The sequence below is a fragment of the Pyrus communis genome, chromosome 8, assembly GCF_041283825.1.
Source record: "Pyrus communis isolate YQ-2024b chromosome 8, ASM4128382v1, whole genome shotgun sequence".
Classification (NCBI taxonomy): Eukaryota; Viridiplantae; Streptophyta; class Magnoliopsida; order Rosales; family Rosaceae; genus Pyrus; species Pyrus communis.
In genome coordinates, this window is record NC_142572.1 from 18,624,539 (window position 1) to 18,639,031 (window position 14,493).

At 34.8% G+C, this 14,493-nt stretch overlaps 2 protein-coding genes across 2 annotated transcripts; one reads left to right on the forward strand and one right to left on the reverse strand.

The window, feature by feature from the left end:
• Positions 1–3,649: 3,649 nt before the first annotated feature.
• On the reverse strand, positions 3,650–4,340 carry LOC137717275 (phytosulfokines-like). The gene is made up of 2 exons (XM_088699245.1): positions 4,161–4,340; positions 3,650–3,899 (listed from the first exon to the last, which is right to left on the reverse strand). The coding sequence occupies exons 1-2, from the start codon at positions 4,281–4,283 to the stop codon at positions 3,768–3,770; spliced, it is 255 nt and encodes an 84-aa protein (XP_088555371.1). The 5' UTR covers positions 4,284–4,340; the 3' UTR covers positions 3,650–3,767.
• Positions 4,341–8,969: 4,629 nt separating this feature from the next.
• LOC148695260 (uncharacterized) lies at positions 8,970–9,583 on the forward strand. Its single transcript, XM_088698379.1, has one exon. The coding sequence runs from the start codon at positions 9,038–9,040 to the stop codon at positions 9,359–9,361; it is 324 nt and encodes a 107-aa protein (XP_088554505.1). The 5' UTR covers positions 8,970–9,037; the 3' UTR covers positions 9,362–9,583.
• Positions 9,584–14,493: the final 4,910 nt, after the last annotated feature.

The window sequence follows — 14,493 nt, forward strand, 5'->3', positions numbered from 1 at the left end:
ATTCCTTTCTTGTGTTTTAAAATTTTAATTTTGGAATCCTTGAGTGATTGCCTCTATACATGTCTGAATGTTGGTGGGATCTAAAGGTTTAGAAAATCCCTACTTTCGATTTGGAGGAATCATTGTTTATGTTGCTGAAGTTAAATCGAATAGACGTTAATGATTCTGCTGTTTAAACGTTCATGATATGTACCGCGTTCTTAATTTGCCAGATTCTGATTTTGGTATCATCTTTCTGTAAAACTATTTTCTGTTTCAACTGTTTCTTTTTGAAGCACTAGGTAGGGTGATGAATATGAGCAGATTCTGGTTTACATCTTACTGCTTTGGTTCATGTTGGTTCATATTGGTTAATTGTAGACTGTCTTTGTTTCAACATTTTAAGAAATCCAGGGGCCGCGTGGATTTGATCTTTCTCCATTTCTCGTGTGTCCAATGAATGTTTCTGTTGTAACGATCAGTCGCGTTTTGTTAATACTACCCATAGAATTGCACTGTAGCGTCCAATGAATGTTTCTGTAGTTGAGTTTTGTTCATCTGTTTAAATCTGGAAATTTAGAGAGTCGGTAATCCAAAGCGTCCCAAGTATGCTTGTTGTTGAACTAACCGATGATGCAGGAACTGAGACCGCTCAGTGATTATGTCCGACTTGTTGATACTTGAGAATTCATTTGGAACTATACCTGCACCTAATTTAGCATCTCAGGAAATAGAACGATCCATGACGACCACCTCGTAGGACGGGGGACCTGATTAGTCTCCGGGGAAAAGGATTTATCAGAAGTGGATGAAAGAAGCAGTGATCTTTTTCTGCTGCAGAAAGAACGTAGTCGTTGGAAACCTGTGATGATTCTTTGCCCTCAAGGGTAACTGAGACCTTTTATAATGTACGTCTGAAAAGTCATATTTCATTTGATAAATGGATCACTGTGCCCCTTTCAGGTGTCTACCATAGCAAAAGTTTGGAGCTAGTGATGCTCACTATTCCCATGGTTCATCTGTTCCGTCACTTTTGGTCACGTGATAAGAGAGAGTCGTGGTTGTATACAATTTATGTCACTCAAGACTCTATCTAGATGCAGAATGAGAGGATTGCAGATCGATTACGGGCTTATCATCTTTGTGAGGTCAGACTCGATGCATGCACGTACAAGATGGAATTCTGATGTCAACTGGTGGTGGTTGTGTTTTTTGTTTTTTTTTTTTTTTTTGTTGTTGATAGGAATGATAGTGAGTTTCATTACTAAGAATAACTAAATACAAGAGGTGCCAGATAGGTACAATTTCTCCAGTGATTAATTTCTTGATTTGAAGATAGTTCGCACAAGATGCTAGGATTTTAAACCCTTACACGGATACCACAATAAACCAACATAAACAAGAATTCCATGTAAAACTGTCACAAAGACGGTAGACGCGACAGTTCTAACACTGGTACCCTGACATAAAGCTATCAACACCGAAACCACATAAATCGCATAAGCGATACAATCAGATCCCAAGAGCAACACAAAATCTAATAATCCAACCCGCTCAAAGCGCTACAAAACAAATACTTAAAACGTAACTAAAGCCGATTACCTGTCCACACGGAAGACATGAGTACAAACGTTGCAGGAGGCGTGGGCTACAGGATCGCGTGGGTGTGTGGGTAGCAAGGACAACAGAGGTTGCAGATCCCATGACACGACAGAGACATCGTGGACATCGCCGTCCCCGCCAACTGCTGGTGGTGGTTAAAAATGCATTCGTTAATCTAAAATTTTCCAAAGATGACACATTAATTCTTAATTCAACTCGATTTGGGCTTTGGCAATCCTCACAGCCGTGTTAGACACCGCTAATATTGGGTTTCAAAATTTTAATTACCACAATGTAATCATGTGCTATGAATATGGTGGTGTTAGTAGTTGCTTTTGTTGACCATAGTTGACCAAAGATGTCGAATAGGCGAGTAATTTTTGCACTTCTTTTCGTTCTGGTTACATTCTTTTTTTTTCTTTCACATTGAATTGAATAAGGAGTAGGATTATCTCTTCAACTTTTTTTCCCTTCCCTTCACTCTACTCTTATTTTAACGGTCACGGTTAAGTCACGTCAATATCGTATATTAATTTTTTATAGAAAGAGAAAGACAAAATAAAGAATGTGAGAAGAGGGGATGGAAAGAGGAGGGAAGAAAATCCTAATCCATTGAATAAAGGCTTTTAGCCAAAATAATTCCTAAGATTTGCATAACTCATCATTTTGGTTCCTAAGATTTGAAATCAATAGCAGTTGTTCCTAAGATTGTCCACCATCAATCATTTTAGTCATTCCATGTACAATTATGTTAAATAAGGATCAAAATGATAAAAATACCCTCATTTTAATAAATTATAGGCCAAAATAAGTTGACAAAAATTGACAAAGTTTTGTCATTTTATTCTTATTTAATGAAGATTTTTCACGAAATAAGTTAATAACCAAAATGATTGATGGTTGATAAACTCATGACTAATTATATCGATTTCAAATCTCAGAGGCCAAAGTGAAAAGTTGTATAAATCTCATAAACCATTTTGACAAAACAAGTTTTGAATAAATAAAAAAAAATTAATAAATAGAAAGAAAATTTCTAAAGAAGAAACGAAAGTGTGAAAACCTCTACCCTTAATGATATCATATAGACTCTAGATTCGTCAAGCTGCTTTGGTTTGTGGGTTTAAACATTTTCCATCTACATACTTCACAAATGAGGACAACAAATAATTTCTTTTATTAAAGATAGATCGACTGTTATTAGCAAAATAGTCATCATGTTCTTCTTTTTTTTATAATTAATTTTTTTTATTAGAAAGATTGCAGAATGATTTCTTAGATGTCACTCCAACAACATTTAACTTCCAACGGAAACCATGGAAAAGATAAGAAACCCAGCCCCCAAAGTCCACACTACTTGACTTTGAGTTTAAATTATTAATAGAAGCTCATGACTCATCGTTTTTACTTTTACCATCAAAATGGCAACCAATTTCTTGTTGCCAAACACATAGTCTGGTTATTTTTTTATATTATTGTTGACAATAGCGTGGCGGTGAAGTCATCATACTCCCACATATAGTGATTTACCCTCTCAAGGCGATTTAGCAAAAACTTTGTCGCGCCCTTCCGACGCGTCATCTAAATTTGATTAAAAAAATTTAAAGGTATAACCAGAGGGACATGAAGCCAAACTTTACGAAAGACACAGAATATTATATAGGCAAACTAATTAATCCTAATTAAATCCTGTATCTTTCTTGGCAAACAAAGATTGAGTTTATGAAATTTGGGAAATCTGCAGACAAGATTGCTACTATTTAGTATGAACATATAGATGCTTTATTATTGCATGGCTTTTCACAACAACAACAACAACAACCACAAAAAAAAAAAAAAAAAAAAAAAAAAAAAAAAAAAGAAAAAGAGAAGAAAGAGAGACCGACGCGTCATCTAAATTTGATTAAAAAAATTTAAAGGTATAACGAGAGGGACATGAAGCCAAACTCTGCGAAAGACACAGAATATTATATAGACAAACTAATTAATCCTAATTAAATCCATTATCTTTCTTGGCAAACAAAGATTGAGTTTATGAAATTTGGGAAATCTGCAGACAAGATTGCTATTATTTAGTATGAACATATAGATGCTTTATTATTGCATGGCTTTTCACAACAACAACAACAACAACAACAACAACAAAAAAGGAAGAAAGAGAGATAATTTTAATTGGTTACACGAGTTCAAGGCTTGTGCTTCTGGGTGTATATATAATCCAAATGAGCCGCCAGCGTCCTCCTCATCAGGCACTCCTCCTTATCTACTCCTTCGCAGCTCCCGCCTTCCTCCGCCACAGCGATCTTTGCTTCTATGTCCTGCTGCACATATTTATTCAACAAATTACAACATAAACAAAACAAAAAGTTAAGATAACAAATATTTAATGAAAGAAAAGTGACATTTCAGTTTTTAGTTATTACTTGCCAGTTTTAAAATAACTGAAGATTGAATACTAAATTAAAACAATATTTGAAAAGCCACAAAAACAACTTTCATTTTTCAGTTCTTAGAAGAAAAAATGTGAAAACGAAAGGGTTATTAGACGACCCTAAAACAAAGCAATTAAAACAACTTACTGGGTGTTGGCTTTTGAGAGTGTTGTTGGTGAAAGCAGCAGGGACTGGACGAGCAGCGAAGGTTGTGAGTTGAAGGTTGAGGAGGAGAGCTACGGTGAAGAAGGTGATAATATGCTTTGCCATTTCTTCTTTTTTTTTTTTTTTTTTTTTTTTATTTGTTCGGAATATCTTTAGAAGGGGGATACAAAATGTGAAAGAAACTAAAGTGGAGAATTTATAGTGGGGTTTTTGGAATGAGAATCCTCTCCGAATTCTCTTTGTAAGGATTATGGGGATCCTCAAATCGTGTCCGTTCATCGTATATCGTGCGGCCAGTAATCATTTTAAATTCTTTTATTTTAAATTAAATATAAATAGTACGTGATGAAAACTGGCCGTACAATATACGATGAACAGACATAATTTGAGGATCCCCAGCATCCTCATAAAGAGAATTTTGAGAGGATCCTCATAAAGAGGATGCTCCTGAGGGTTTTTGTTTGGTCGTTTTGCATGCCCAATTGGATACTTACTCGTTGACGGCATTTGACTTAAGCAGGTGCATCACCTTTTGGGAGGATAGACTTATACTGTAATGCTAGGGAGACTATCATTCTACATTGCCTTGTATTTGTTTATTATATAAGTCTAGCAAAATGTAACCCTCAGTTTTTAGACGTTTCGTCAATTTTGTTTATTTGATTTTTGTTTAATAAAATAATGTTCACAAGTTATCTTTCATCTTTGATGTTCAACTTACAGAGTAATAACGACCTCTAATTAAGGATTTGATACATATTTCCTAAAAGGTTATACTTTTGCATAATATGCTTTGTTCTATTGTGTTTTGTAGATACCTTTGCTTTGTTTTTCACTCAACTGCCAAAGTTCAATTCCTTCATACAAGTTTTCTTATCTTCAATTCCTTCTAGAATATATACTTGGCAATGCAATTTAACATTTCCTCCATTTGCCAGGTTCTTCTTCTGGAAGATTTGTCTGGGTTTAAAATCACATTATTTTTAGAGGTATGTAATCACCAAATCCGGCCTTTTTTTCTTCTAATTTCACACATTTGTTGGCATAGCCATTTTCAAACTTTGGTTATAATTTGATCTCTATTCCTACACAATGATTCAATGTGGTACGCACTCTTAAGCCGATTATAATTTCAATCTTCTACTGGTGCTTTTGTTTTTTCTGTTACAAATTCTTTGAGGCTGTGTTGTTTTTGGTAATTCGAAGCAATATCTTACGGTATACTACAAGTTTCATGATTCGTGGAAATTGAATCTTTTATGTTTGGTGAACAAACACGATGTAAGAATTGTTCTTCGTCGACAGACAATGTGTAACTTGATACTTTTACTACAGTAGTATTGATTCATTTCCCTTGCGATATGTGTGAAAACAGATATGATTCCTAAGCTATAAGCAAGAATTTAATTATATACTATAAGCTTCAGTCCATTCATTCTCTGTGGCGTCAGTGCCATTCTTGGTTGCAGGCCATGTAGGATAGGAAGGGTGCGAATCAGTGAATCTTGCACTCAAAGCAAAACCACAAGAAGCCCAAAGGTTAGTAAGATTAGTAAGGAAATGCAGCTATTGGTCTTGTATTTACATCTATATGCTAACTAGGAATAAAATTTGAATATTTATACAATTTATTCTTTGTTTTTACAGGAAATGCAACTGGTTACTTGTTGGCAGCAACGTGCGTGCTGATTTGGGTCTAGATACTAGTTGTTTCTCTGATAAAATATCTACTACTTTGGTACCCTGTTGTAGACGTCGTGTTTGATGATAACTAGAACATAAAACTTCTTGTTTTGTGAAATACAATGTCTTAATGTCTTTGACTATATTTTTGTCCCTAAAACTGCACACAAAGATGGAATGGCATGTGTGAATGATAGAATGGAAGATATTTATATGAAGTAGTGGACTTTTAATCACCGTCGTTAGTTTCTAGTTGTTAGTATTTGATTTTAGTCATAGATGCAATTGTGACTGAAAGAGTTTTAATTAAGAAGGCTGATGAGACTAAAATTACTATAAGATGAATTCATGAAGAGTAGTTGCGACTAAATAATTACTAGTCATTATAAGGGTTGACACAAAAGATAGATACGTTGTAATTAAAAGAATGTTGTGACTAAAAGTGAGAATCTGGTTTAATTTTCTAGTAATAAGATGTGTTGTGACTAATACATGTTTAATCAGTCAGTGTGTGTTTTTGGTGATGACTAAGTGAATTAGTCACGGGGCTTTTGGTTTGAGTAATAAGGTGATTCGAACTTGAGAGTTTATAATGTTAATGATTGAATAATCCTTGGATTAAAGTGATAATGCCTTGTGATCACGTAGAAAGTACAGTGTCGGTGGGATTCTTCCAAAACTAGGGACTTGGCTAGAGGAACAAAACACAAGGAAGTCCCTTCCACAACTCTAAATTTGGATATGCAGACTGCAGAAAATGGAAAGGGATCCGGAGTCCTCTCTGGATCCCTTCTTCCTAATTCATCAAGTTTGGAGATCTGGATTATTGAAATTTGATCCAACGACTACAAATAGGGGCCCACTTTAAAAGTTATAATAAATTTAGCCGTTTGATCAAATTTCAATGGTTCGGATCTCCGGACTTGATGAATTAGATAGAAGGGATCCGGAGAGAATCTCTTTTCCCATAAAATATGCCAAAATTCTCATGATCTTTCTGAAGCTCCTGAAAGCAAGAAAATTACAACGAAGAATCTTCCAAAAAGAGGGCTTGTGTTGAAAGGGTGATGATGTCCACACTCTTGTGTACACATCTTGTTAATTTATGTCATTTGATCTTTTATAATTCTTTCTATTCAACGATCAAAATTTGAAAGTATTGTGTGAAAGATAAAAAAAAAATGATAGGAATGCGTAAAAGATAAAAAAAATATGTGTAAATACAACCATTTGTATTGAAATTGTCATCAACTGATCATGACAGATTTGCCATTCTGATTTCTGATCAATCAGAAGAGTGGGGGTATTTCAGCATGACATGTATATTTGGTCACTTCCTCGAACCATAAAACCAAGATTTTTACATGTACTTTGGGAATGATTGGTTAGAAAATTTTTTGTCACATCACTTAATAAACAACATTGCAGTGTAAAGAATGGGCTTAAATTCCAAAAACTGTATTAAATGAAACCTGCAGGGTTGCTAAAATTGGGCCTTCATAGAGGAAGAGAAGTGAATTGTATAAAGAGAAGAAATGTATTTAATTACTTTTATGCATGTATTTAATTACTTGTTATGCTTCCATTGCCACTCCTAAAACCTTCAACTCGAGAAAACCTACCATGTTACTAGTTGTATACAATTACACTTGTTTATCTTGTTTATTATAATAATTTCGTATTGAAAGAGATAGATACATGATTGTATATAATTTGTGACATTCAAAAATATTTTGTTGGACTTGACTAAACTATTTAATGATAAGTCCTCAAAGAGATAAACACATTATTATATAGAAATGATGACATCAAAAATCTATCTTTGGACTATGCTAGACTGTTTAGTGGCACCCATTCATGCACACATACATCAATTTCTAATTTTAATCGCAGATAGTACTTTACCGCAATGGCTAAAAAACAATAATACTTATGCATCCTATTGAGGGTTACAATGCCACCGATATCTCTCTTCCTCATAATATTTAATAGTTTAACTCACTAACGCTATCACTTGTAAAAAATCTAATTATTATTATCTGTTCAATCAGCAACTAAGAAATCTTCCAATTGCTGGAGCAATTCTATTGTGCAAAGCAATTTTGCCATGCATTTGTTTGGTCTATCGAGGAAACATTTTCAATCAATGACCCTCTCTGCTCTCTCTCTCTCTCTCTCCAGCATGCGCGCGCATGCACAGAAGCACATACGTACCCAACTCATACCTCGAAAGTTAACTTTTATTAGGGTTTGTCTTATAAGAAAATAAATCTTGCTGTATTAAAGAAATGTCTTTGATCGATCTCTTTCTAGCTAGCCCAGTAATGGATATGATGAAACGCACTGAAGTCTCATCATTATCTTCCTCCGTTCTTTAATATATTCTCAGCCTCCTCATTTATTCCTATCCTGTATATTTATATCAAGCATATTCATTATTATTTTGTACTAAATATGCTTTGCTTTTCCTATGATGTTCTCTTGAGTATATTTACTATATAAATAAATGCTTGGAAAATTTCTAAAGAAGACTTGGGCATGGTAGGTAAACTAGCTAGAGTGGTGTGAGAACTTAATCTTTGATAACGTTTTTCTGAACTAACATAACACACTGCAGACACACACATTAGGTCAAGTAATTTTTCCTCTTAAATAGTTTACTGGTACTTCTGTTCTTTAAATCGAATAATGTCATTCTTAAAAGGTAGTCAACAATATATTCTCATTAATTATTAGCAATTAGAACCAATACTAGTGTTGGTTAGCTTACTAATGAAGGAAGATCACATCATATGCTTTGGTATGATTATTCATGGATTAACCATAATTGATGTTTTCGTCTTAAGTCTGTGATTTTTACTTTATTTATTTTTATGGTATTTTTGCAGTAGTCGTAGACGGCCAACAGGTCAAAAAAAGACAGTAACGCGAATCAACATAGCAAACGTCACATGATTAAACTATTTAATCTAAAGTTCGATAAAAAAAAATCTATTCAATCTAAAGTAGTACAAATTCGTAATTCTGTAACTTTGAAAGGGCATATGTTGGAATTTAGTTTAAAATCATTGACAAGCCTAATAAAGGTCCCTTAAGAAAATGCTTAAAGCCTAGCTTTCTCAACATATCTCTCACAATGTGGCTAGCCACCGAAACTTAATTCAACCTCCAACTCCATGGCCACCACATGCTCCAGCTTCTTCAGTTTCCGGTCAAGTAGTTCTTCCAGCGAGCCCAAGGTCCGGTCATCGTCGAGCCAAGGGTCATCACACGGGTGTGGCAAGGTTGATGGGGTGGGTATGTGGTTCATTCACAGTGTCTGTTCTGCTTTCTTCGCATCCTTAGAGAGGTGCTCTTGCATCCGTATCGTCACTCAAGAAGACGGCGATGACTGTAACGACTTGCCGTTGATTTTTAACGACGGGAATTTCCGGCATGATGTTGCTGATCACTCCACCACCAGGAGAAGAACAGGCAAAGGAAAGAAGTGTACGTACTAGTACTACTGGACCAGCACCATATTGACCGATTGAGGACTAAGTTATCTCAACTATATATGTAACAAGCAGATCAAATGTTCTCTATCCCTATCTCTATCTCTTCTCTTTTGGTAAGTGAAATCAAATGTGGTGTCTTTGATTTACAGTTGTGAAAGTTTGCTGGTCATGGTTTTGGGATTAAAGACTGGAAATTAATGGTGCTAATCATATTTTAATTATTTACTGGTTTTGACTTATGTGATGAATATCTGCATATATGTGATCAAACTTTGGACTGTTAATCTTATACAAATTATTAATTTAGTCGTAGAATATGCTGTTTTTTTCACCTAGCCTGCTGCTGCCAAGGTTCAAGCCTGCAGGAACCTTGAAATTGTCGTTTTAATTTACTTTAAATGAATTTAAGGATTTCCTAATTATTATTAAAATTCATGGCAGAAAGAAATGTACAAGAAAGCAAAGCCAACAAGAAAGCAAAGCCACTTTAAGCGCTATTTTCTCCATGATTTTGAATATGCTGTCATTTCATTTATAATCATGTTGTTTCATTGCCCCAAGTTTTTCGTTTTTTACTTTTTTGTTCCCTCTTTTCCCCTTGAGCATGTACAATATATCAAGACCAAGGAATCCAAAGCATGGGAGATTTATAACTATCTACAGTTCTACATGTTTAGGAGTATCTTATATTAGAGTCCTTAGTTGTTAAATTTTTGGTCAAGAATATATCCAATAATTAATAATTAACAGCGAAAAATTGTCATTTATTTGAAATTCGAACATAGTAAAAATTTTCACAGAATGGTAACAACTAACAAGATAAGTTATCTCTTAAATCACAAAAGCTTAACAAGAGCAGTACACCAAGAAGAGTTACTCCACCTTTGTTCTTCCAATAGCTACCAAAAAATGCCTATGTACCTTTAACAAGTTTAATGCAGTAGTAAACAAGGAATATTAAGCAAAGACAATGACCCAATTTCTTTTTATGGTGAAGGGTCACGTCTAACAACATAATTAGTGTCGCTAATTGTTTTTTTTTAAGTGCCAAGTTGATCATCTCAATCCATTATACTCTTCTTTTTAGGTGCCACTATCTAAGCATTAGAGCGGGTACTTTCATGTCTGTGCGGCTTACGTCTACGATTGTGGGGATTCTTGGGTGTCACGAATTGTAAATTGTTCGTATAACTATCAAATTTATTTATTTGATCCGAATATATTCATATCCCAAACAGAGACCAAACCACTAAATTAATAGGTTTATTTTTAGCTATGACACATGTATTCTTCACCAAATTTCACTTTATTCTCTACCCTCTATATTGTCACACTTTACCACTTGAGGTCCAGAACTCTTCATTCGTATACCACTTTATGCCTTACATACTATATCGTCTCACTTTACCACATGTACTATTCCTTATTTTCCCACTTCATCCTATTTTATCAAATAAGTTAGAGAGTCATTAATCGTTTTGACGTGGCATGGACAATTTAGTCTTTCCAACAATGTTGGTTGTATGGCTTGTAACATGTCATGTTAGTGGACCCATGGGTTAAACTCAAACTATGGTAGGTGGGTTAAACTCAAGCTACGGTTTGATTTATCCAGATCAAGAGAAAAATATAAGAAAAAAGGTAGATATACAAGAGAAGCTTGAATTTCAAGATTTATGAATCAATTTCAATGTTTTCGAATTCTTTTGCAAAGATTCTTAGGGAGAATATGTACCTCTATTGCTCTCATCTTCGTTATTTTTTTTAATTTGGAGAAATCAAACTCTAGTTTGAGTTAACCTACATCTCTGCAATCATGAGTCTTACTAACATAGTTGAAATGACTAAATTGTTTATACGATGTTAGCACAATTAACGACTCTTTTAAACTTAATTGACAAAATAAGGTAAAGTAAGATATTGAGGAAGATTGCATCTACTCATATGAGACAATATAATATAAGAGGTAAAGTGGGACACAAAGAAAAATTGCAAGTGATAAAGCGAGTGGTTATAGAGTTTGAAATCAGACAAATTCAAAGGTTTGATGAGCTGAAGAGGTGGTTCTACGACAACATATAAGCTGAGCCCACGTATCGAAAAAAGGATCTTAGTGTGTGAGAGAAGGGTCACATCCAAATGGTTGTATAGAAGAACATGTGGTCGAATTGAGAGGACTCATAAAAGGTTTTAGGCCATAAAATTATGATATTTTTCTTTCAATGGAAAAAATTATAAGAAAACTAATGAAAATAGTTTGAAAACTTTAAGTTTTAATGATAAAGACAAAATAAAAGGTAAAGTAAATAGTACCAAGATTGTCTTTTTAGTGTAAAAATATGGTTTTTCGTTAAAGTAAATAGTATCGGAGCTTTTCGTTAAAATTCCCAAAAATTATGTATTTAATTACAAGGAATACTCTATGGCTATAATAACAAGAAAACTATAGATAGTTGAGATTGGTTTTATGCCACTAAGACCATCTCCAACCCTTGGGCTAAAAGCTAAATTTTTTAACCCGGAAAATTTAGCTTTTAGCCCAGAAACAACTTTTCTGCTCCAACCCTTCTGACCTAAAATTTTAGCTCAAGATTATTAAATAATGAACTTAGGCTAATTTTTTTCTTAAATTAATTTAAAATATAAAAAATAAATATGTAGACTACCGTAAATTAATTTTATGAACATTTTAATCTAAAAATATTTAAATTCCGATAAATATTGAAAAATCACTAAATTTTCTACAAAGCAAGCCTTCAACTTTCACCGATCTTTCAACTTTCACCAAACTTTCAATTTACCAACCGTTCAACACCAAACTTTCAACTTTCACCAACCGTTCAACTTTCATCAATCATCCTCTATATAAACATATGTCCAATATTAGTTGATCACACAACCTTTCAACCTTCAATCATCCTCTATATTCACCAATCTTTCAACTTTCAAAGAGTTTTTGTTTCTTAAAAATCCTCAATATCTCATCAATGGGTGATAGAATAAGGCATAGCATGGCAATGCAGATGGCACAATACCAAGCAAGGATTGAGATTGATGATGCATAATTGATTAACACTGAAGCTGAACTTGTAAACTCGTTTATGCAATATGAGTACGATGGCGAATCTAGCCATCGTGGTTCTGTCACGGGGCGTTCATTTATGCAGCATGATAGAGAAGAGTGTCATGACCAAATGATGAAAAATTATTTCAATGAGCGTCCGAGATTTCCTGCTCATGATTTTCGAAGGAGGTTTCAGATGAGGTGAGAGCTTTTTGAAAGCATCTTGAACGTAGTTGTCAATCATGACCAGTACTTTGCAAGGAAGATAGATGCCGCATGCTGACAAAGTCTATCACCTCATCAGAAGCTCAAATCTGCTTTTCACATGCTAGCTAATGGGTGATATGCATACTCAATTGACGAGTATTGCCAACTTGCAGAGAGTACTGCTATTGAGAACCTGAAGCGCTTCTGTCAAGCAATTCAAGCCATATATGGAGCCACATACCTTCGCAAGCCAAAATGTGAAGACTTGAAGAGGCTTCTACAAAAGGCAGACAAAAGAGGCTTCATTGGCATGATAGGAAGTCTCGATTGTATGCATTGGGAGTGGAAAAATTGTCCTACTACTTGGGCTGGCCAATTCAAGGGCCGTCATAACAAGCCAACCATCGTGCTCGAGGTTGTGGCATCTTACGGCACATGGATTTGGCATGCTTTCTTCGATGCTCCAGGATCAAACAACAATATCAACGTCCTTTGGTCTTCTCCTTTGTTCGATGATGTTAACAATGGATGGGCACCAGAATTTCGGTACAAGGTAAATGGTAATAGGTATGAGCTAGGTTACTAACTAATTGATGGTATTTATCCTAGTTGGTCTACCTTTGTCAAAAGTTTTTCTCACCCCGATAATGCAAATAAGAAATTATTTTCGCATAGGCAAGAGTCTTACAGGAAGGATGTGGAGAGAGCGTTCGGGATCCTACAAACTCGATGGGCCATTGTTAGAGGGCCTGCACGATTTTGGCAGACCAAAGATCTCCATTCAATCATGATGACGTGCATAATTTTGCACAACATGATTGTGGAAGATGAGTACATCGAAATTGAAGAAGATTCAGACGAAGATGTGGATGATGACCAACCAACACATGCGAGAGCTATTGCAAGAGATGTTGAATATCTCACTCCAACCACATATGAGACCCGACAGGATAGGGTCACCTTGAGTGAGTATATGAGACATTTAAATAGAATTCAAGCTCCTCAATATCATGACACTCCGTAAGGATTTGGTTGAGCATGTATGGCGCTGAGAAGGTGAACGTTGATGATGTTGGTTAAGCATTTATGCAATAATTTTAAGTGTACTATGTTGTTATTTTCTAGTAATAAATTTAAGTGTTTTCTTGTGCAAAATATTTTGTCTACTACGTTGGATAAATTATTGAATGATGGTTGAATTATTAAAGACATCTATTCTACATCACAGTGTGGAATAATAAGTACAATAATTATTGAAGGCATCTAGATTAATAGAAACAATAATTAATAAACCACATAAACTTAATGCAACCGATAATTCATAAACCACATAATTAATAAACTATATAAACTTAAATACAAACGACAATTAATAAATTTAATTAATAAAGCACATAATTCATACACTACATAAACTTAATAATCATATCCATCATCTTCACTTGGTGATGGACTTCGTGATTGAATTGGGATATAGGGTTCAGAGGATTCATCATCTTGAAACATACTCCTTGAGGCAGACTTTCGCAAAATTTCCCTTTGCTTACCACGTAAGAACTTCCTCCTCTCTAGAGTGTATTTGATGAGGTCCTCCATCCTCAAATTAATTTCAAACCTATCTTGCTCCTTATCTGAGATTGCCTTCATTTACAAACACATTCGGGCTGTTTCTTCTTGGTGAGCGCTATGAGTTTCGTTCAATTTTGCAATTCCGGTAGCAAAGTGTCCACTCATCGGATCTTGGAACTTCCCTTTTCTCTTTGCTTCCTTTTGCTTATCTCTTCCCGGGGACCTTGCAAAAGAAGGAGATGGGGTCATTTCATAAACACCTTCATCTCCGGCATTTGTTTGTGTAGCTTCACAT

Coding starts and splice junctions, on each gene's coding strand:
- LOC137717275 (XM_088699245.1), bottom strand. CDS start 4,283: ATGGCAAAGCATATTATCACCTTCTTCACCGTAGCTCTCCTCCTCAAC. Junction 3,900..4,160: donor CTCTCAAAAGCCAACACCCA/GTAAGTTGTTTT, acceptor TATGTGCAGCAG/GACATAGAAGCAAAGATCGC.
- LOC148695260 (XM_088698379.1), top strand. CDS start 9,038: ATGGCCACCACATGCTCCAGCTTCTTCAGTTTCCGGTCAAGTAGTTCT.